Source organism: Leptosomus discolor, chromosome 6, assembly GCF_034619465.1.
Source record: "Leptosomus discolor isolate bLepDis1 chromosome 6, bLepDis1.hap2, whole genome shotgun sequence".
NCBI lineage: Eukaryota > Metazoa > Chordata > Aves > Leptosomiformes > Leptosomidae > Leptosomus > Leptosomus discolor.
This window is the reverse complement of record NC_141396.1, coordinates 16,975,355-17,000,538: the sequence shown is the minus strand read 5'-3', so window position 1 is coordinate 17,000,538 and position 25,184 is coordinate 16,975,355. Positions and strand designations below refer to the sequence as shown.

At 36.0% G+C, this 25,184-nt stretch overlaps 1 protein-coding gene across 2 annotated transcripts in view; it reads right to left on the bottom strand.

The window, feature by feature from the left end:
* The window catches only part of LOC104352288 (adhesion G protein-coupled receptor A3), a 280,884-nt gene that overhangs the window by 179,343 nt on the left and 76,357 nt on the right, over positions 1-25,184 (bottom strand). For both annotated transcript variants that reach the window (XM_086466587.1, XM_086466588.1), the window contains exon 3: positions 954-1,025. In XM_086466587.1, the coding sequence (XP_086322713.1) occupies positions 954-1,025 (72 nt within the window). The remainder of the gene's footprint in view (positions 1-953; positions 1,026-25,184) is intronic.

Here is a 25,184-nt window from a genome sequence, read left to right as displayed (position 1 = left end):
TTGCATTCCTTCTTATCTAAATCTTCCCATCTCACAAAAATAATCCCTGTTTTCTCATAGGTTTTCTCATCACACATAAGACAGCACACACGATGGCTAGGCAGATTTCTGACGTGCTGATGGCCTGGTTAGCCAGTACATGGACATTTGGATGCTGTCACTTGGAAAATTACAATTATAATTAAAAAAATTGTTCATCTCACTTTTTCCTTTAGGCTGAGTAGAACTAAGGAGGGTCTGTAGTCCTTGTTAATAAAAATCAAAAAGGCCCACTTATAGGATTTTATTAACTTAGATATTTTTACCCTCTACAAATATAGTTTAAAAATCAACCAGTGCTTTCAAAGGTTCTATGAGAACATTTTCAAAGAGAGAGGAATGATGGACAGGGAATATATTGCATATGTCTTGTTTCCTTAGAAAACCATGCTAAAAATAAAAAAAATAATAACCAGAGTCAGTGTGTGTGGTATGGAAAACATTAGACAAATTCTAAAGCATGACAAAGTTTCCTTTCTAAGAATTTATTTTATAGACCTGGTTGGTGATAAAAGTAGACCTTACATAATGAAAAACTTAGTGTAGCACAAAACACTGTTTACATATATTTAAAACACTTAAATTTATTTCTGATTAATGTCTATAGTGACATATTGTCTACTAAGTCATTAATTAGGCATGTCTTTTAACTTTGTAGATGTACTTGTTAGGGCATTTATGGGAGAGCAAACAGATAATTTTAAATGGAAAAAGGTAAAAAAGGGGAAATAGAAAAAAAAGGGAAAGAAGAAGAAAAAGGCATGTTAAATTTAAAAAGCACAGTGTGTGATTTTCTATTTTACAGCCAGTGTCCTTATGTGATTATTGCTTGGTGGCATATTTGAGTTGCCTAAGGACAGAAATGTCGATACAAACACAATTCTCAAAATAATTCAAATGGAATTAATACTTACAGGCGCTTCAGTTCTGAAAGTCCATGGAATGCCCCTGGCTCAATTGTGCTGATCAAGTTATTCTTCAGATCTCTAGAGAGACATAGTAGGAGGAGCAATTAATTATCACTTTACCTACTGTACTACTGCTGTACATGAGAATTGTGAAATGCAATGCAATCCTAACCTTTATTTGTCTTAGCTAAAACCAAGAATGAATTTCTTTTAAATAGTAACTTCAAAAACATTACATCATTTGCCGTTTATAAAAACACATTTTTCCAAGTAAGATGGTTAAGATTAGATGTTAAAAAAAAATTCTGCTTGTTTTAATTTGTCTCCTTTTTATAGTTTTCAAAACAAGCTTACCAGCTATTCTTGCCACAGGAAAAACATTTTAATCAATGAGTGACTAAAATAATCAGTCAGCAAAGCAAGAGCCCTTTAGTTTGCTTATTCATTGTGCTGTGCACTTCACACTTAAATTTCTTATTTCCACCTAATGTAGGCAAAGCAGCTGGCACATGAGATATAAACAGATAGGTCAAGTTTCTGTCTTGAAATACAAGAAATTTCTTGTATCTGTCAGACAGGTGCTTCATTTTGCACTCGCTGACAATCCAGAGGATTGGCTGTTGCACAGATAAAGAATATTTCACTGGCATTAGCAATCTCGTCTGCTCTTGGCACAGTGCTTGGGGCCACAACATTGCTTTCAGCTCAGTCCCCACAGAGATTTACTGCTGAATTGTCTCAAGACTCTTGTGATGTGAACACTGAGGAAACGCCTTTAGTGCAATCAGGTAAGCAGGCCTAGGAGATCAATGCTGTAAATTCTTGTAGAGTCAGTGTTCATCTTCTGACAATTTGCAATTCATAGGGAACAACTGGTGTGCAGTAATATCAGTGTTGTTTCTCACACTTGCCACGCCCAGCACACACACTGCTCAATTCTGCCAAAGTATGGATGTAACAACAGCCACATGAGTCATCTTACGTACAACTTTTTATTTTACTGCAAACAAAACGCACACTAGGTGAAAAGCTGGTTCCGCTAGCCGTGATTACCCTTGCTAGGGCAAGATTTCATCCCAAATGTTTAGTTCACAGTAGGATATATTTTAATTTCAAAGTCAAAATCATAAATAAATCATTCTGTATTTTGGTAGTAATTTTTGCAGATATTTTGAATACAGTTCCAAAAATGTATCACACCCATTCAATTTTAGCGATGATGCTGATGAATGATCTGTCCCTAACAAAGATCTCAGTCACGCTCCTTATGTTCTTAAGTTCAGCTTTCAGCTTGCAACATGCGACACTGAGTCCTTCAGTTTTGAAGATATTTCAAAGTTCATTTTTTTCAGCTGCTTTTTTCACTAATAAATCATTATCTGTTCATTATGCAAATAAACTCAATAAAACACGCTAATCTCAGTCCAACACAAATACAACGGATAATACAAGAACACACTAAAAATGCACCAACTATTCCAGTTGTTTTAAACAGTGCTGCATGACTCTATGCATATACAGATACTTTAAGCATATGTATTACATGGCACAGGTCATTCCTATTTGCCAGAGCCACAATGACCGCCCCTCACTTGTTGGTAAGCTAGCAAAAAGCCTAAAATGCAGAAGTGCTTCCTTTTCATTGCTACTGTGCAGTAGAGAGAGAACTATGCCTGTACTGACAGGGAAAGGGAGTGAGTCAGAGACCAGGAAATTCCCCATAGTCTCAAGAAACCAGCAATACAAGCCAGAGGCAAGGGGAGAAAAGTTGGCACACAGAAGGGAAGAAAAAAAGGAATGTGTCAGTTCAGAAGACAGGTAAGGGCGCCAGGAAGAAGCAGAGCTTGGGCAAGGGTCTTGATGGCAATTTGAGCATTCACAAGAAATCCGCACAGTCTATAACTAATTTTAGGCATAGGTCTAAGCTCTTTCCTTTCTCCTGGAAGTCACATAAACAAAACAATGGCAGAAACACAGACATCAAGGTTGGTGCTTGCACTGATTCTTATCTGGCAAAACACACAACTACCCCATGGAGAACAGAGAGGAATTAGGGGCTACAGCCATCCTCCCGCAAGTGTTCTGCCCTTCTCCATATTCCCTAATCCAGGCAAAGCAGTTTTCTTCCTTGCTTTGTCCCCTTCCCTTCTAGTGAATTTGGATGAAAGAGATCGTAGCTGATTTACTCACAACTGAAATACAGGGGATGATGTTTCTTATCATGAAATCATGCTCTAAGAATTGGAAGAAGCTTTGGGATTTTTTAAATTTTGTAGTCGAACATTTTGTCTTAGTTCCCTAGTACCAGCAGCAGCTACTAGATTCATCTTTCTTCTGCCTTGATCTGCTCAAGAAGTTTGACAATTCCTTTAACTCTGAATTTTCCACACCACCTCATAAAGAAAACTGTTTATACAAAACTTCTGCGGTCTCTTCTCCAGAGACCCATAAACTTGCAAAGCCAATTCAATATGTCCAGTAAAAGTTAATCTACATAAGTGTATTATCCTTTGATGGTTTAGGATTTTTGCTGTGTGGGTGAGCCAAAGCCTCATTTTTTTAACCTTCAAATATTCAATACTAAACAGTTTGGTCTACTGTGGTTCTGTCCACACCAAACACAGGGCCTTAGCTTTCTCTAGACAGCACTACTGCAATATCCTCATAAATGAAATGTAGATCCTTTTGCTTATGCAGTATGTTAAATATATAACTACTCAGGTTGAAGGAAGTTCTTTAACTTGCAGAAGTGAGTCCACATGGAAAAGACTAAAAGGACACTGTTCTCGGCATGGGAACTCCTGTATTCTTATAACTTAAAAGACAAATAAACAAAACAACACACACACACACCCCCAACCCCCCACCCCCAACCCAATACTATAAATCCTTTGGATCTATTCTGATTTATCTCAGGTTTTACACTGGGACACATTTGAAAACCACTTAGAGCCATAGTTCAGAGCAAACATCCAAGTTTTAGGCAGGGGAAACTGGCAGTTTTAGTCATTAATCTTTATTCAATTACACACGTTCTGTGTTAACTGACAACTCATCTAAATGCTCTGCAAGTTGTAATTAGGTGATCATCTCTTATAGCCAACAGTGGTAAAAGCTCACAACAAATATAAAAGAGTCGGTATGAGTGGCAAACTGTTGGAGGTGACTTAACGCCGGTCAAAATAACCAAGTAGACGAAAGGTCTTCCACTTACTGAAACCCTCTATGTTCTAGTTTATGGAAACTCCCTCACTGTTTCCCCATAAGTTGTAACCACATAGGAAAAATCAGCATAGTCCTAAACTATCATCTAAAGGAAGAAAAAAGGCCAGTTTAATGTTAGTAGAACACAGACCATTTCAAGGAAAAGTGTCCATCACTTGCACTGTCCCAAACAAGACATCTGGTCTCCTTATTTTGGAAATTACACTCAAATGAGGTAGGTCATTTTAGTAAGGATATTCTCAGAAAATTGTAGATGATTATACTACCCACAATCCTGGAACTTTCTTAGTAATTAGTATTATTCCATAATGTTTCCATATACTTCTGGCCTAACAAAATAGGTGTTTTCTTCCTTGTCGTCCTTGAAGACTATAATGTGTTTAAAATAAACAAACAACTAAACTGTTAATCACTTAAAATTATTACTTCTGTATTAGGATAATCTATTTGCTTGCTTCTCACTCACATCTTTTTAAAAATTACTTTTACTAAAATATTAAATTAGCTTCTCCCATTTTCTAATTTAGCAAAGAGTTTGTAATATTGAAGCCTTATAGCAGTATCAGCTTTCACTGAGCTAAATACAGAAACCAGAGTAAATTTGGTTGTATGTTTACATTTTTTCCCCAAGAGCTACTGCTGAGGTTTGGCAATAGGTCATGATCCAAGGCACGCCAAACAGCAGCCCAGACTGGGCCACACACATGCACACATGCATACATATCATGCAAGTGATTTTATCATCAACCAAAAGTATGAGAAAACGGAAAGAACCCCAGTATCATAATATTGAATGACCACAGCCTGATCCAGTTAAAGTCCAAAAACAAAGGATTTTCTAACTAACAGTTATGGTTTTGCATCATTTCTGACGCAGCGTTCTAACTTTAAAGTATCTATTCTGAATCCGAATGACGTGTCATTAGTGGTGTGGGTGTATATATCTAGTGGCATGACCTGAAAATAAATCAAAACCAAGTGCCTTGTACACGTACAGATAGATGGAAGCTACATGGAGTTAGCAATAATCATAACAACTGCAGCAGATACCTCAAGGCTGCACAGCTGTACAAAAATAAAATAGTACAATATTTATTGAAATATGTTTCCCCTAATTTTATTACAGTTGCTAGATATACTTGCTGCATGGTACTCTGACCTTAACTAGACCTGAATAGGCAAAAGAACAATATAGAATGGACTGTGTTATCGTTAAAAACCAATCTCAAACGGTTAGAGTAAGTTAACAAGGGAGAGTTCCCTTTTACCTTACAAGTCTGAACTTACATAAATTACATGCAATAACCATTAAGTACTGTCTTCCTACCTGTATGTAGATAATTTGTATGTATATGCAAACCATAGTCCCACAGGTAAAAACATTTGAGGATTCTAGGTGTCACAAGCTGCTGGGAGTTTATCATCTTACACATTAATCTTTGAACTGACTTTTACTTACTAAAGACATTTAAGTGGAGTTACCTCAAAAAAAACAGCTGACTTCAGGAGAGGAAATCTGTGTTTGAAATATTCACTTCCTGATGGCTTAGCTGAGAGTTAAATGAAACAAGAGGAAGAGGCCTCTAATGGCACTTTACAAGAACATTTAATAGCTACTCCAGGCTTCTCAGCTATTAGATATCTTCCACAGCCAAACCCCTGATTGTCCGAAGGTGTTCTTGAGATTCTTGATACGTCAGGTTTACAGTATGCACTTATACAGTATAAAACAGTGGGAAAAATCACTAAAATATACAGAGTCCATTAACAAAAGAATCAATTTATTTTAAACTACATGCTGACATTTTGGGCATTTTGTACCAACAACTACACCATCAGACACTGCATTTTCATCCCCCCATATACATATCTACATATCAAAATATCTACATATATGTACTGTAGATATTTTGAATACATATTCATAACAAGAATGTTCAACCAATTCCCATACTTCGTTCAAATTCCTGACATCGATACATCTTTCATAAAAAATTATAGGTTGTACCAAGAGGACATCTGTGTTTAGAAAGCTGTCATTATAGTGCTGCAAACTTTCCAAAAAAGCTCTGAGAAGAGCAATCAGTTGTTGAGCAGATGCCAAATACCAGTGAAATATGACTGACTTTCCACATTTTGCATATTACTATGAAAAAACAACAGAAAAAAAAAAAAAAAAAAGATCACATCTTCCACTTTCTCATGGAAAACACTCCAACTAAACTAAATGACACCTTTGCCCAAGAAATGAATGCAGACTTGGGACGCTTGAAGAAGATTCACTTTTAAAACATCATTATGATCACAATGGTATGAAAGAGGCATAGACAACAATGCAAGACAACATTTAGCACCTCTCCTGCAGTCACGATGGTGACTGTCAGGGTTAGCAGTCCTGGATACAGGAACAAGAATTAAGATGATATTGGTAAAATGTGTTTGGAAACTCAAGTGTTTGAAGAGATGCACCCATCTGTACAGTACCTATCAGGAGCCAGCGATTCATTCTTATACTTTGGTGGCCTGGATACTATCATCACTTATTTTCATCTCCATTGGGGAATGCATTATTGGTCACACACTGTAGACCAAGAAATAGGCAGGTTAAGCGATATCCGTTATCTGGTATCATCATCAATAACTGACATGCTCCCACGAAACTCCAGAGCTGCTCTTTGGGTTTGGTTTTTTTTTTTTTGTGATGAGAGTAGATATTCAATCTACTTTCCAGAATCAGAAGAGTCATGGATATGTCACAGTTAACTTTTAAGACATAAGGACAAATATTTTTTTAGATTATTCCCAACTTAAACACAGACATAAACATGGACAATAATTGTCCAATAATTGTCTGCCTTTGCAGACACAGAATCATAAGGTTGGAAAAGGCCTCTAAGATCATCAAGTCCAGAAGCTACTGGTCTTTTGTTTGTTTAGCACGTTGGTTATGCATTTTCCTTTTCTTTTTTAATCCAAGCCATTACTGGTTGGATTATCTAAAACAATAGACCCTAAGGAGTGGACAAAAAAATAACTGCTGCCCATTCAAGTACTAATGAATGATGGGAAGTTTCAAACCAGTCTCTTGATGGCAATAATGACATACAGAACAACAGAAAGGTCATCACATTTCTGTGTTTCAATTTAAGAATGATGACTCATTCACATCAAATGTGCTGGGATAATTTGGCAGTTATTCATTATTTAGGAACATGCCTAAAAATGTTAAACAAAGTGCCAATAGTGGCAGCTGAAACAAAACAGATACAGGCTTTATGGCAGTTTGCTTGCTGAAAGTATCCCACAGAATGTTACAATGTATTTCATTTTAATGGTAATAATCATAGAGCAAGAATGTAAGTCTCAGAGTATTTTAATTAAAGGAGAAGTATGTTAAATAAGGAAAACTGAGTAAATAGCTTGGTAAAGCAGGATAGACTTCAGTTGCAAATTTTTTGTTGATACATTTTTCTACATGTATACATTAGAAAACAGCATTTTAAAAGATTAATTTATCCAGTATAAACTCTAGTTTCATTCTAAACATAGCATCAACCAATCAGAATCTGGGATAAGGCTGCAAAGACATTTGGTACTTGCTTTTACTTTAGCATTTTGTTATTGATAGCTCAAAATGAAATGTATTTTCTATTAAAGAGAAATAATCTATGCTTTCCAGACTCATTTTCTCTGGCCTGTTTTCAATAAGAAAAATATTAAAATTCCAAACATACACAATGGTTCCTATATATGTTTTCTTCTCCTGGTAAATGCCACAAAAACAGAGATATATGGTAGAGTCACATTAGGTCTGAAAGTTATTGGCTATGTAGGTGCAAAAGCACATGCTTGGCAGTTGTAACTTAGGGACTCAAGACAGAATGTTTGTGTTGTCCAACAGAAGGAGTCCCATGGATGAGTTCCACGGGGCTAAAACAAGACTGAAAGGCCAGAAGCAATAAATGCCAAGGGAGGCACATAAAGTGAATTTCAGTGTCCGCAGCTCTCCAGGCAGCTCTGCAGTGCCAGCAGAAAATACCTGCATGAGTGTTAGCAATCACGCCTTGGTGTACAGTGATAGATTTGGTATGATGTTGATTACAACAGAAGAACTTGTGTCTATCTGTAACTATGCAGAGAAGTGATGAGCACAGAAACCTTCGGCGGCTGAAAAGCGCCAGAGGTTTCCTTAATTTCTACACCCCTTGGGGCTTCTCTGTGTGTTCCTCCCTAGAAGGCATTTCAGCAGGGCTTAGGTTTCTTGACACACGCTCCAATCCTCTTGAAAAAAAGGCTAACTATGGGAGAAAAAGAAGGGGAAAAAATAAATCTATTCCGAGCTGAATTCCAACCTGTGAGAAAAGTGTTCACAAAGAAAGTGGAAAAGTAGGAAAAGTATCCTCTTTTCTTTTTAAATGAAATGGTCTGTACCAAATAAAATGTAAACCAGACACTTAGAAAGTGGATAAATAGTGTTTTCTACTAATGGAAGTTTAAATTCTAGTGTCGGAATTGTTATTCCACATTCTAACTCTGCACTTATTTGCCTGTTACAGACTTCCAGGAATGTGTATCCCATGTTCTTAGATCAAATTTCAAACTCCGGAATCATAGTTTAATTACATATTACAGCATAATTACAAATTTGAAAATGAAATATTGTAAAATTATCCTGTATTTTCAGAAGTGCATCTGAATTAATTTTCCTTAATAAAATAGGCATATTTACACAAAATTATCAGAGATATAAGGGTAATGAAAATGTGTTTTGTTAGCAATGAGAACCATAAAATATACAAACCATTGTGTCATGGAGTTTCGGGTTTGTTGGGTTTTTTTCGTTGTTGGTTTTGTCTGGATTTTTTTGGATTTTTTTTTTTTTAAAAAAAAGGAAATGTTTTATTATTTTCTGTTACTAAAGCAATATTGACTTGGAAAAATACAAGCAATTTTTTTACTGAATTTCAATTTGAACTTCAGAGAAATATTTTCTTTCATGGCTTAAAATTTCCAAAGAAAAGAAGTAAGAATTCCACACTGAACTGTAAAGGAAAGATAAGTACCTGCAGATGCGCCACAGATTAGCTTAGAGTAGTTTTGAGCCAAAAATAAGATAGTTTACTACTCAGTCTAAATCAATAAAATATGAATCACCTTTCCTATAATGTTTATTTTATTGTAGTGTTTTCATAAGACAGAAGTAGAACACTTCTAAAAATAAGGTGATTCAATATTAAAATGTCAAGGAGAGACTCGGTCCTTTTGCCTGCTTACTATTTCTATGTAATCTCATTGAAAGAGTAAGAAAACTAATAATATCACAAAGAACACAGTCACTGATTATATACTGAATCCCAAGAGACCTGCAGTTGTTACTTAGTTCATGATGGGAGATGGGCAACTCTGCCATAACCTTTACCCATCTCCAGGAACGAGTATAGTCACAGCCATTCTTCCTATTTACCTGGGTCAGAGCAATGTCCAGATACATTCCAGCATCACCTAGAGCAGGAAGCCTTTTGCAGGTAAGGAGGGGGAAAAAATTAAAAATAGAGAGCATTTGAACATTTAATTCGGCCAATGTTAGAGGGAACATTAATTACATAGAAATCCTCTCAATTTAAACAGCCAATAAGAAGTAGTTTAAGGATAACAGGGGAGAATCGTCTATAAGTAATTTAGCTCAGAAGAATTAAATCTTGGTGAAAGACTGGTCTGCGAATCCTTCCCCAGAAGTCTCTGTTTTATATAAACTGGGGGGTTGGTAATAACCTAAGACAAATTTGAGTAATTTAAAAAACAATGACATGTGCCAATAAGAAGGCATGTAGAATTGTCTTCTGCAGAAATCGGGTTTAATGACTATCCTCTTCAATCACTCTGAAGAATTCCCTTGAGAATTTTCACTGCATAGTTTTTACAGCTGCACATTCCTGCAGGTACTTGCCAGAAATTTCAAAATACTTTTTGGTAAAATTTCATATGTCATATGGACAAATGGTAGAGCAAACTAGAAGGCTAAAGAGTAAGGACACCAGAGGATCTATACAAATGTACAATTTCTACACATTCTTTAAGCTCATCACCATATATTTAATATGCTATACAATCCATATGTTGTGAGATATTCAAGTAAAAATTATTTTAAAACAAACTAACAATTTATAATTTTCCTACCTCAGAAGTGCCGGACTGATATTAATTTCAAGCCAAAAACTCTCCTATTATAAATAATAAGTTGGCACATATTTTACAACTTGTCCCTGTTGGTCCCACTTGAAATGTTCTTTTTCAACAATTTCCACTTTTCCTAGTTTCCTAGGAAACAGAGATTACCATTGGTTTTTTCCTAGCATTTCAGACAAAATTATAGTTTTTTTCAAATAAATATTCTTTTGTTTATATGAATGGCTCATTTATTCAGCTCTTAAAAATACAAGAAGAAAAATCAACACAGACATAATAATATGCAATAGTAGCTGGGGCCACAAGAACACCCACAGCTCTTCAAGCCCTGAAAGTATACCAAAAAAATGGAGGATACAGGAAAGGAAGCCCAAAAAAAGGATGCAGGGAAAGGAGAACTATGTTATTGTTGGAGATAATTATTGGTGAATGCTGTTAGTATATTTCGTTCAGTTAGGTATCACTTCCTTTGCTATCCTTCTCACCACATAGAGTAATAAAACAACTTTTCCCATCTTGTTTTTTCATAGCTTACTTCATGGCATCTCTTATCCTACCTTTTTCACCTCACCTCTCCCTCAGCCCCTCAGAAACAGTGCTTTGTTTCCACAGTCTTCCTATGTAAGGCCAGGGACCCAGCTATTCTCTCCCACAAATAATTCAGTTTATTCGTCATTCAGGCGTGAAAGGGGCACAAAAGCCCTCAGGTGCTTTGGAGAGCCACAATCCAATTTCTCTGCTCCCTGCCTAGCCAGCTGTGCCATGCTGGTTTTCTAACAGATTATTTTATTTTCTGTTAGTTGTGGAAGTGAATCAAGGACTGCATTTCTCAGTAAAGCGCATATATTATATTGAGAATAAAAGCATACAGCAATTAATATTATCATTAATATTAATCAGCAATGGATATCTCACTTTAAAGCTCAGAATCATGTCCATATATGATAAATCCTAATACCACTATTTCCTTACCAAAAAAACCTGTTAACACCTTCCAGTGCTGCTAGGGCATGAAGTATTAAAGAAAAAACTTTGGTGGCAGCAAAGGTGCTTTATGGTGGCTATTCTAACACATGTATTTATAAATCTGCATATGTATTTATAAATCTTCTTAAAGGATGACAGCATCTGACACAAATCATGTGTTATCTTAATGACATCACTATATAAAATACCAGATGAGTATATCATACAGCTGAGAAAGCTGACTACACATCAGCCTAACTGATCTTTTGTGGTCCTAATGGGAAACAGGAGTCTAGATGCTCATAAATTCAATTAAGTGGCTTCCTGAAATACAGCTAAACTTCACGTTACGTAAATTAAAAAAGGAAAATATTGTCCATAATTTAAACAGATCCATAAACTAACTTTACAAGTTAATTTTATATTCCTGTCACTTATGACTACTAATATTGACCTTTTTTATAGAACACCTTATATAATTTTTTTAACATGCAATGCCCTGATAAATCTATTCCGGTGTTACAGCAAAAATAATCTTAGTGTCTAATCAACCAGTTTGTTCAACTATACAAGTAACAATTTATATTGCAACAAAATGATGACCTAACAGCTTGTGTCCAGGCAAAACTCCTAAGAAACACTGCTAAGTGTTTTTACACACCTGCATTTTAAGAGGCGTATAAAAATAATTCCTTATAATAATAAATCTTACATCTAACAAATGTATACAAACTAGTAGGCTGTTAGACTATTCTAGGTCAGTAATACAGCTACAGTTGACCCGGAGGAGCTGGTATTGTATTTAATTGTTCAGGTGCTTTGCACTGACTGACAACACAGGAAAGATGCTTTTCATTCTGACTCAACAGCAAAAGTGATCTGCAAATTGTGACCTTTCATTCCTGCCTACAGTTGTCTAATACAACTTACTTTCACTCTGTTTCTGACCATTTCACTCACTTCTAACCACTAGTGATTTTTCCCTATATTTATTTCCCTCTGCTTACATTGCTCTCCACTGAATTTCAAGCAGAAATTCCTGGCTTCTGTCATGTTCTGCACATTTCATATTCATGTAACAACAACTATAATAACTTTGAAGATGTTATTCCATTAAAATATTTCCCTGGGTTTATATTTAATAAAAATAAATATCTTGCATTCATTCCTTCTACTGTGAAACATTTTTATCCTTTACACCTGAAAAGACACGTACAGTATGTTTGCCCTTTTAAAAAGTGATGAATCCAGTACCTACTCGTAAAACACATCACAGTACTAGACTGTGACCTAAATGCTTTTTAGCAAAAAAACCCAAAAATAGCTTCTTAATACTTTTATCCAGTAAAATTAATTATTGACTTGCAGATTATGACCATCACTTGTAAACATTATTCTTACTAAACAAATCTAATAATTTTTTCTATAGTCCTGTTATGAACTGTTTAGATATTAGGATAATTAAAGTAGTATAAATGACTATATAAAGGCAAAAATATCTTGATTATAAGAGAGACATAAAGAACACAAAGATAATGACCATTGCACCAATAAAATATGATGGCAAAGAGAACTCTTCCAAGTATTTAAATTACATACTACATCCAATTTTAATAATTAAGCACTGATCAAGTCAAATAGACCTTGAATTCCAGATATCTCCTGCACCTCTTTATGAAGGAAACTCACAGATGACACTTTACTAGTTGTTCTAAGCTTTATATTACCATATATCATCAATAGGATGACACTTTTCTTATTCTTTCAAAGGCTCAAATAATATGAGCAACAGAACAACATCCATCCATGGAAAATTTAGAAAGCACTGTAACACTTATTATTTTATGTTGATTTAATTACAAAAATATATTCTTTAATCTGAAAAAGTATTCACCTTCTAGTATGCAGTTCACACCTTCTGCAAAAGAATCTCTCCTCAATGGCTACTTCACTTGTCAAGAAAACAAAACCTGACCTTGGGCCCTGACACTAAAATATTTCTTCCTTCAGGATAGATTTATTAATGGAGAAAAAATGCTCTTTCAAACTAGTGTTTCCTTTCTAACTTGCTGGTTTTTTCAAGCAATCTTGAAACTTCTCAGCTGAAACCCAGCTAACAACTCTGCTTCATGCTGATCTCAATTCTAGTTAATTGTGAATTAAAGTTCACTATAACTATGTAAGAACTAGCAGAATCCGACCTTCCTTGTTAACAGACAACTGTGAATTTCTCTAACTGATGACCTTATTTGAAAATGCTTTATCGGGGAGCAGGTCACTCTTTGACTTTTCTAAGGTCAATACTCAATTCTGAAGTCACCCTTTTCCTGAGAACTCAGCTCAACAGATCAGCTACAGTTGCCAGAGAGCTCAGTAAATAACGCATATGTTGTTCTTCAGAGATGCTTCCTTTTGTAGGTTATTTTCATTTAGCCAATATTGAGATATAAAAAAAAAAAAAAGTTCTATTTACACAAGCAGTATCAGTATAGAATGATGGGACACAGCTGGTTAAATGACAAAGTATTCACAAGCAGGAGTACAAATATTTCTGAAACAAACGGCAGGACTGGATAATCTTTTCTTCAAATCAATTTACCTGAACAGGCAGAAAAAATTTCCAACACTTAAATATGCAAGCATATCAAACTCAGAAATGACTTAAAGCCTAGCAGAAGCACAGTAATATATAGTGGCCACCCAAAGCACAATGGAAAAAATGTTGGCCCAGGTCCAAAAAATCACTTAAGCTGACTAAAGTGGAACTTAAGTGGAACATAGTACTAACTCCTAGAGAGCAATTCACAGCCCCCTCTTCACCTCTTACGTGTCCGAATGGCTGCAGGTACCTTAGCCTTCACTTTTCAAGTTCCCAAAGGACAGAAATGGTGCCAGGCATGTCAAACACCTCAGAGCTGGTCTCATACAAAAGCTCTTTCAGGATTTGCAGACAAGACCTGCCTACACCAGAGCTCTCTACAGCACCAGGCGGGCTAAGGGGATGCACTCAGCAAAGCCACAAAAACAAAGCACAGCCCAGCATCCCAGATAACAGCAAAGAGGTGAGGAACTGTCACCATCCATCTTTTCTATGACAATGTAGCAATTAGAGCTGGGGAAATGAAAGACACTTTCAGTATTGTCCTCATCCAGAAGGGACGTATACCTACACTTAAAACACACAGGAGCTGAAGAAACAGACAGGAGTCTCTGTTCCCTAAAACAGTATTTCTGTATTTTATCAAATGAATGTTTACAGCAAAACCCATTTTCTCCTTGTTGATGAAATACCCTTGGCACTTGACTGCTTCTGTTTTTTTCTTTCTGGCCCCACAAATCTTAAGTGTTTGACTGCGTACTGGTGCAGCTCCACTTCAGCAAGACCTACATCCCACTTAAGGCCTTTCCCAGAGAGGTAGCACAGGTGTCACGTGCTCAGGCTGAAGGGGTTGAACCTGAGTCCTTCTCTTCCCAGGCAGATACTCCAGCCAGTAGGCTAGCATAGAAAGAACGAAAGCACAATTACTTTATTTTATTACTGGGTTTCAAAAGAAAATATGGAGTCTGCTACGCCTATAAAGAGAAATGGCTTCAGAAGAAGCATTAGGTCGCAAACTCCAGTCCCACAAAGGCTTCTAACTTAGGGCTGCACAGGAAATACAGAAATGCTGAAGCCTGACATGGGTAAGCCACTTGGTGCCTGTTTAGCCCCTCAGAATGATGGCTGGTTTGGATCCTCTTCTTACACACCTAATTCTCCCCGTTCACTGTATAAAGAGCTGAGGCCTCCAAAGAATAGATGAGAATTACATTTTGAAAGCTATATATCTGTAGTATGCCTGACAGTGCTGAAAATGACTAAGTCTACTATATCCTGTTGCTGATGGGAGCCTTAGTGACTTCCTCAGCTAGCAAGCTGCTAAGTTTTCTGTTCAAGGGCTGTATGTATTATTTACTACCCATTTTGGCTGGCATTTAGTTTGATTTTAGCTGTTTTCAGATGTATTCGAAATAGGCCAAGACTAGAATCAACTTTCTCTTCAATCCAGCAAGTAAAACCGAAACAAGACAGTAGTAGCAAAATAGAGCAGAGAGCATAATTAATGTGACACACGCTCCTTTCCAACACAGAGAGCTATGGTACACGTTTGGGATTGCAACTCAAGTCTCTAAGAAGTAATGGCACAGCGCAATACGCCTAAGAAACACTGCAGGCAACACTTTGAAAACTAATAATTCTTTTTAATTTCAAAAAGATATGGAGCGTAAGGCAAAATATGATTTTGCATTTCCTTTCCCATATAAAGCATCTTGAAAAGGGTTAATTCTGGAGAACAGTGTTTTCCTGTGGAACAATATACACTGTGCACATATTCCAATCTTACCCCTTCCCCTCTGCTGATAAGTGGTGGGAAAGGGCAACTCAGAAAAAATGTCATCCCATATCTGTCTCCCACTCAGAGCACACTATCCCATTTCTCCAAAATCTCATCACAGTGTTCAGCTCATTAAATTCAACTGGAGGATGAGAACTGAGCTACATCACTAAATGTGCACAGTTTGTGTTTACCAGCAAGAACACTGTATGTAGTGTTGCTTACAACATACCCCGTAATATGGAAGCATTCTCGTTGGGAGCTTTGACAATTTATCTATTCACATCGAAGTGAAACAGAGCCTGCTTTAAAACTGTTGCTCCTTGTCCTAATGGGAAAAGAATATTAAAAAATATTACAGTGAAATCTCTGTTTCCATCAAAAGGTCGTTGATTCAATAGACAAACAACCTAGTGTTAATGATTTAACAAAACATTTTTCACACAGATTACATGCTCATCCATCAATATATACTATTTTTCACATCGAGAAAATAAAGATAATTTCCTTTTCAAATGCCAATTACAAATAATTGTGTGCAAATCAAATACATTGCTTAGGTAATTATCCTTTTACCTAAAGAATCAAATTAAAAACACAATTAAAAAGGAAAAAAATATTGCCATTGTTTGGAAGTAGACTCGTTAACGGGAGAACTGTCCTAAAAAGAGAATAATGTTGTTGTACAATTTGTTCAGCAGCCTGTTGATTTGAATAGAGTTATATGCAGACAAACATATAGGCCTGTATTTCTTCACTCCCTTGTCTCTTTTTTTGAGCATGTATATGCATGAGGGAGAGAAGCTAAAATGCTGATCTTGACTTCATGAACGTAGCATGACCACCACATTCCTGCCAAGTAGTATATGAAATAAAATAAACATTATACATTATTTCAACCATTCTAAATTTAACAAAAAAATGAAATTCACACAATAACCAAAATACTGAAAAACAGTTAAGACTCTTCAAGCTTCTTTGAAAATAAATTTTTCAACTCAAGAGAAGTATGTTAAAAATATCTTGATTCCGAAATTGTCAGCATAATACAAAAGAGTATATGCATGTATCTATTATTGAACATACAGAACCACAAAATGAGAAGCTTATCTCTTTCTCTAACTGGAAGCCTCAAAACAAAATATCCCCCATATCTGCTGAAAATAAAAAAAAAGTGTATTTATACATGTGTGTTAATAACATAATAACCTCAAATGCAAGCTCCATATTATTTTAACATCATATTGACAGTATTCTGCACTATTTCTGATAACTTACAATATACTATATTGTTTTCAAGAAATTAAAATGTAAATGATTTATCAAAACACATATAGTCAACAAGTGAAAGTGACAATGGAAACGTTTTTATGCAGGCTTCAAAAGTATTTTGCAGATAAAGTCAAAATCTACAAGTTCAAATCCAACAAAACCCATCATCATCAGACAAATTTAGCAGGTTTAGTTGCAACCATGTATGTATTTTTCCATAATTGACGATGACAACACACTTGTTTATTATGTATGAAATATAAAATTTATGGTGTATTTAACTATTTATTTTATTGCTTTTAAGTGCTTGGGTGGTGACTGCTGCTATTAAAAAATTGTGAGTGTTGAAAATGTTGACAGTTAGGTGAGGTTCTCCTTTTTCGTTTTAAATGAAGGCTCCTCTCCCATAGAGCTAAATATAGATATTATTTCTAACTTTGAATCTAAGTAACATATAGGTGACTGATCCAAAACAGTAAACAAAAATAGGTGGTAGAAATTTAAAATCATTCCCTGACATACTACCTACAAGTGCAGACAGCAACAGAATTAGGTAATTCAAAAAAGTGATTCCCATACAACAGTAGATTCTGAGAGAGTATGAACTGATCTGTGCATGCATTTCAGTAGAGGATTTAAACAGCCTCATGGCAAGATATTAGAAAAAAACCACATTTCTAACTGTGATTTATTTCCCACTTTAATTTGATTGTACCTTCAATGGGGGATTTTTTCAGGAGGTATAATACTGCAATTCATCTAGAAACTTTTGTCAACATTTGAAGTTATTACTCTTGATTTACTAACAGGTTCAGGTAGTACTAGCCTTGTACAAGTTAACCATCTGAAATCACAGGGCTAGATATGACTAAGCACTGCTACATTCCACTAGGCTGATAAATCTGGCCATTTACATATTAATTAAAATACAGAGGCTGATATCCAAAATAATTTCAGCAGTTATATCAATACAATTTGAACTAGATGTATTCTTGTACTTTTGTATATTTTTGGCTCAATGGCTTGTTTCCAGGGAAAACAACAACAACAAAAAAAGAAAATATTTATATTTATCTTACAAAAGACTCCAGAAGGTCCCAGTCAGAGCTGGAGCTCTTTTGTGCTGTGCAAACACATTTTTTCCCCATTCAGGGTATATATAGAATGACTGGACACAAGCTCACTCATATACAATCATTCACAGGATCAGCCACAGACGTTATGTTCCCTGCCCTAAAGAGATCAGAATAAAATTCATAGGAGTTTTGTCACTGACCCCTGAGAGACCAGAATGAAGTCAAAGAAATTCTTGCCTTACAACTATTTCAAATGCAACAGAAATACAAAGTAGCAGTTGAAACAAAACTTAAATAAAACATGATTTAAACAAACTAAAATGGCCCAGATTGCTCTGATGTTGGGGGAGTGTTCATTTTAAGCTAATTCTATAAACTGTGAGCATTTGCCTGGGCATAGACTTTTCACAATGCTGATTCTACAAAACAGCTCCTTCCTGACCAATCTGCTCGTTCTGACTTAGCTAATGTATTTATGACACCAGTATTTAAGGATCTGCACAAGATTTACAGGCTACCACAGCATGAACTCTTGCCAGTAAAGCCTTAATTACTTTCAGAAAAATGGAGAATGTGATGACTATGTTTATTGTTATAACCTTTTTTTTTTTTTTTTAACTAATCAAAGACAGCTTAAATGATTCATGGGGAAGACAAAATATTCATAAAAGCTCTACAGGACAGTAATTATTGAAGAAAGTATCAGAAATTTGTAGCTTTCCCAGTAGCAGAAAAATCCTGTCCCATTTCTGAGGGGGGAAAAAAAAAGTCACCTGGCATAGACCAACATTTCTGGCATTTATAAATGTCCGCAGTGTCACCCAGAAAACAGATAACTATTGTATAGTGTATTAAGTCCTTAGTCCAGCTGGTCCATTTTTTCTAAACTTTAAAAACCATTTCCAAAAATACAAAGCATTTTTAATGGATTTCAATGGTCTCTTTCTTTTTTTACATAAAATCACTCAGAAGAAGGATGTTTTCTTAAAAACAATCTGCTATCCAGGTCCACCCTCCCAGGCATGTCCCTTGGAGCCGTTCCCAAACTATCCCCAAAGCACTAGCCTTTCAGCAACTAGAATGACAACTTTTTAATTGTTTGAGATCCTGCAGGCTTCTATCTGAGAACAAAGCGTGCACATAAAGCACATTCTATGGCCTTGATTCAAATTCTTTTGAAAATAAATGATATATTGAAACAATGCTATGTTATATAAAGTAGTCTATCTGACACTGGATGCTCAGCATTACACCAAATCGTAGCCAAGTTCATTTCCCACCCATGCAATTGGACATACTAGAAGTACAATAAAACTTACACAAAGCAACTTTTTCATTATGTGGAACCTAAAGCATTTGAAGTTTGAAGGGACTTTACCACGAACAAGAAAAGATGAAGTCTGTTTAGCAACTGACAAATAAAATAATGAATCCAACACAAAACTCTATCTGATGGTTGGTAGTGATACATCCTAATACAACATGAACAAGGGAGTACCCAACGAAGTTCAAAAGCAATATATTTAAAGCTGACAGAAGGAAGTACTCTAACACAATATGTTATTAACCTACAGTCTCATTACCGAAACCTATCACTGAGGTCACGAGCTTAGTAGAAGTCACTAAAAGAATTAGGAATTACACGCCTAATGAGGACATTCACATATACATCAGACAGGATTTCTGAGGACACATTATAAAAAGAGAAAGTTTCATTTATGGATTGTTTATTCTTTATTTGCCTTTCCTGAAGATTTTATATACACCTGAGCTGAAACCCCGATTCAACAACACGGGTAACAGAGCCACTAATTTTAGTGGCGTAGGATGCTCATCTCTGGCACTGGCAAGGGGCAAATTGTTGAAGAAATTGCACAAATACTCTGATTTACAGCATGACTTAAATTCTTCTAATTAAACCATAGTAAAAGCCATAATGTAAATGCTTTCAGAGCACTTTAAAACTGCTCAACTACATGTAACCTCTTTGTTAGTAAATTACAGAATTAAGCTAAGCAAATTTAAACAATCTCTAAATGAAGTTAAGGTTGTGTACTTATAAAGACACAGTATTTCTTCTACATCGCCCTTCAACAACAGCACTGAGGTACATATCTTCCCTTGTTTATCCCTTCTTAGTTCTTATATCTATCAATCTATCAATTATTAATACTTTTTACAGGCCAAACGGCTCCGCTATAATGTAAACTTGGTGACAATTGATTTTGTAATTTAAAGTAAGGGTTTGGGCTGTTATTCTTTCTTTCTTCTTTCTCAGAGTTGGCATGCATTTCCCAGGCAATATAGAGAACATCACATTTATTAAATTAAGCCTTGGGCTTTCAGAAGACTTTACAAAAGGTTATGTTTGTAATCTTCAGTGTTTATTTTACTATGAAACCAACACATTCAGCAATAAGTCAGATTTATTGTGAAAATAAACACATTAGGACCTTATAAATAGCTGTTAGAAAAGTTCCGTATGGTCTGCCAAAAGCCCCAAATGATTGGTTCATGAACTTTTCCTCTGTATGCTCTAATGGCTTGAAAAAATTGTTTATTTTTGACTGGTTATGAATAGATGAGGATTATATTTCATCTACAGTCTCCATTAAAGCATCAGGATTTAGAAAACTTCCAAACTTTTAAGAAACTCACATTAAAAAAAATAAACTGTTGACAGCAGATATACATAATGGAATAGCAAAGTGGAGTGTTATTTTAAAGCTGCATTTACACGATGAGTTTCTCAATTTACCTGATTATAACCCCTAAAAAGGAAAAAATAAACAGTTGCTCAAAGATATTGCAAGATATTAATGGTTTATCTAAACGCCTATAGCAACTGCTGCAGCAAGGGTTCATGCAGTCTCTGCTTCATCAAGAAGGATCTTACATTGCCATATACTTGCAGCAAATACACTTTAACAAGCGTAGGATTCTTTTGGTGAGAGGCTGGATGCACGTCTAGCTGCACATGATCCCTGGATCGTTTGGTATGCAATGCCCTCACAAATTGTCTCCCTGGGAATGACAAAACTTTCCCCAGTATCAAGGGGTTGGCTCAGATATCCAAATCACTCAGACCCATTCAGATCTTTCCAGAACACAGTCTGCACAAAATCGAGAGGCTACCTCCTAAGACTCTCAAATGCAGCCATCTTTCTACAACTGTGCAGAAAGATCAAGGTCCTCACCCTCAAACCTTAAAGAATATTTGCAAAATTATATTCCAGTGTTTTTGTATGAAACCAGCTGTCACTACTTTAATAAAAAGCATTTCTGGGTGGACACTGTATTAGGGAAAGGTTTCTCAGTACTGCTAACTAATACAGTAACAGGGAGGGCCAGAGAACATTTTTATTTCATGAAAACTGGAGGTTTGGTATTATTTTCTCATTCAGCACTAGAAAATGAAATCAGTTTCTCAATATTTTTGAGAAACCTCAAACAGCTGAGAGCCCAGCAGACAGGACATGCCTTGCGACAGGGAAGGGCCACCACTGTCCAATGTGGAGCAAACATTAGAATCTAGTACTTCCCTGATCCTAGGCAACTATCGTGTCAGTTTTAATTTTCAAAACTGTTCCTTTTTGTAAGTATAAAATAAACACTATCTGCATTGGACTGGTTCAACAGAAAACATCGCCAAGTCACTTACCTCAGGTACTGCAGCGTGCCCCAGTGGGCCCCTGCAATTCCACCCAACCCTCCCACTGAAAGTGTAACTGATGCATTTATACAAAAATTTTTAAGTTTGTGTTAGGGAAAAATATTCCTCCACCAGCTTTGAAAACAAATGTAGGACTCTAATGTCACCTGATATCCATCAGACATTAGATGACTTTCCAACTATGGAATAAGCCATGCAGCAGAATTCCTCTGAAGTGAGCAGAATTACCTCCTCCTAAGTAAAAGGGTCCTTTTTTTTTTTGTTTAGTTACTTTTACGTGCTACAGCAGATGTACCACATTTTGTATTAGTTTCTGCTTGAATGAATAATGTAGACATGAGCACTTGTACAAACAAGGAAAGGTATTTAATGAACATATTGTACATACTAAAGAGGCTACTTTCTGTTGGAAGAGTGTAGAGCGCATTCTTCCAAGTGCATGAAAATCCCATATTAATGATGCATGAATTTTCTATGAACTGGGCCAGGCATAAACTGTCAACTGCATTTAAAACACTGAATCAAACCTGATAATTGCTTATTTCAACACTAAAAAAAAAAAAAAAAAAAAAAAAAAAAAAAAAAAGAAAGAAAAAATCCAACCCCTCACAGAAAACAGTCGATGTCTAAAATGATAGTATTATTTCTACATAGTTTTTCATTAAAGATCATTTGTTTGTATTTCTATTTTGAAAATTCAAGCCTGCTGGTCCCAGATGAATATGTTCCTTTAGAACTGCAATTTGTTTCATTGTGTTTTCATTCATTTTCATTCTCTTCATAAGCAACAGTGACATTTGAAAAACCAAAAGAAAAGGACAGAGTAGTCGGAACCTCGTATTTACAGCGTATTTATAGCATTTGGCACGTTGTACAGTTTTCTGAAAGATATTATTAGATTTGTCAGCAAGTATCCTGCTGCTTTTTCAGGACTCCGTGGGTTCAATCTATGAAGGCAAGTGCCGAGGCTTTAAATGCCTGGCTGCAGTCAGAGCCTCCAGTGAAGCACTTCAGCTTCCTACACAATAGGAGCACAAGAACTACCAGACAGGATGAGACAAAGTCCATTCAGCCAAGAGTTCTGTATCCAACTGCAGCCAGTAGCGGAACTCATAATAAATGCTTATGAGGAACAGAGTGATACCTCCCTCATGTACTCTCCCAGCTTTGAGCACCACATGTATGTCATCATAATTTAGTCATTGAGAGCAGACAGCAGCATGACCTGACACAGGAATTATACAGGCAGCATGCTTACATGATGAAAGAGAGCTGGCTGATGCAACAGGAGGTTGCTATGACTTTTCTCACAGTTACTGGGAGGTCAGAAGTAGGGCAGCAGCCACAGTAGGTGAGAGCTACATCGTCCCACTGAAATGGTCATCAGCATTTCAGGTCTCCCATAGGCATGAAGCTGGGCAAAGTACTCCAGCTCTTGAGCACTGGGTTCATAGATAAGGGAGGCTGTAGCAGTTCTGAAGTAGGCATTTTTTGCAACCTACTGGCATGGGCTACTAAAATCAGTAACACAAATTTGCTCAGTAGTTTGAGACTAACAAGTCAAACAGTCGATGTTGACAGATATTTGGGTGACAATGACTCCTGGATTTCAATCATAGTGAAAGGTGAGGAAATACTAGAATTCACAGCTGGCACTCCCAAATTCTGCAAGATTCTTCCAGTCTTCTCCCAAAAAGTGCAAATACTGTGGTTCATCAGAAATAAAACCACCCATTATTATGCAAACTTCCCTTCATACGGGACAGCAGGGAAGGTACTTCCCTCATTTGCGGCCTTTAATGCACAGCTTTTCTCAAAGGAAAGATGGTGACAGTGATGCTCTCTCCCTTCTAGTTTAGGAAATCCACACCTACTTCCAATACATAAGATCTCAATTGTCATCAACCTTCCAAATATCCTCCTCAACCAGGTATTTGGTGTCATCCTTATGGACTTTCTTTATCCTTTACAATGAAGTTTTCCACTATAGAATTAAACAACTCTTCATCAAATTAAAAAATACATTGGTTAGAACTATATTGGTGATGCATTCAACATATCTCCTGACTTGTGCACAAGCACAAACTCAAGTCTTAATATTATAAGTTGCCTCTGTCATGCAAAAGAGTACCTCTAAAACCAGGAAAGAAAAGCTCAGAGATAGCTCAGTAATATTTTATTGCCTTTTTTTTTTTTTTTAGCAATGTGACAAGCACTTTTACCTCACAGTAGATTCTCCAGCAATTGACTGAACAGCTTTGTATTTTATTAGTACAGTTCTGTATTTCATGTTAAGTCTTCAAAGGAAGTTGTTACAGAATTTGTAATTTGTAAAATTTTTTGTAACCTGCCATGTTTTCATTGTAGACAGTTGAAACTTCAACATTAAACCCAAGTCTAATCTGCTGGTTAACAAAAAAATTAATAAGCAAGCAACAAGTTGCTAGATATCCCCAAACCATATGCATACCCAAATAAGAAAGCACCATGAAAAATAAACATACCATGGCAGCTGCTATTGAATCTAAACATATAAATGGAAAATAAATAAAAACCGGTTAGACTTTTAAATACTTTCTTAAGATGAGAAACTATTAACTAGCCGCTTGACCAAACAGTTCAGTAAGGTGGTAATTTGCCCTACCCATCAGTTAAGACACTACTGAAAACATTTCATGGATATTCTCAACTAAGTTGTATATTTATGTAAGATAAAACACAAGTGAAAATATGAGGTTTTAGACACAGGAGCTATAAATACATGATGTGGCTGACGTTACTGAGCTATATAAATTCTTAAAATATGGGTTCCAATTCCTTCCCCCCCCACCCCCGGCAAAGAATCTGTTCAAACGAATCTCACAAGACCAAAAACAGACAAGTTGTTAGGAGTACGAAAAAATTGCACATGGTTTGGGAAGGCTTACCCTTGCCTAATACAACACATGATGAAGAAACAAGAGTAACCAGAGATCCCAGTACAGCAATGCTCCCATCATGATTTCTCTTGCACAGGACTTCTATGTTTCTTCCTAACCCCATTGTTCATTATTTTTATACAGAGACTTGCGCATCTATTTTTAAATCTATAAATATGAAGTATTTAAAAAGCAGCCCTGTAACAGTTATTACTGTGACCTAGAAACAGAAGCAAATAGGTTCATCACAGTAACTAAAGGGCAGCAAATGATCTTTGTTTAATTCAGATGTTTTATTGGAAGGAGTAGGCTTCAGTGCCTCAGTCATGCAGTAGCAGTGTCGAGGGAACAAATTGCTAGAGGCCAACTAAACAGTTATGAAGGGACAACATGACCTTTTACTTTCCAAGTATTTATAATTATTTTTTTAAAAGACTGAATAATAATCTAATTCTATACAAATACATAGAAAACATGATCAATTATGCATACTTCATCATAACACAGGAGTAGCTAGAAATTTTATTTTGCTGTCTTTCACAGCC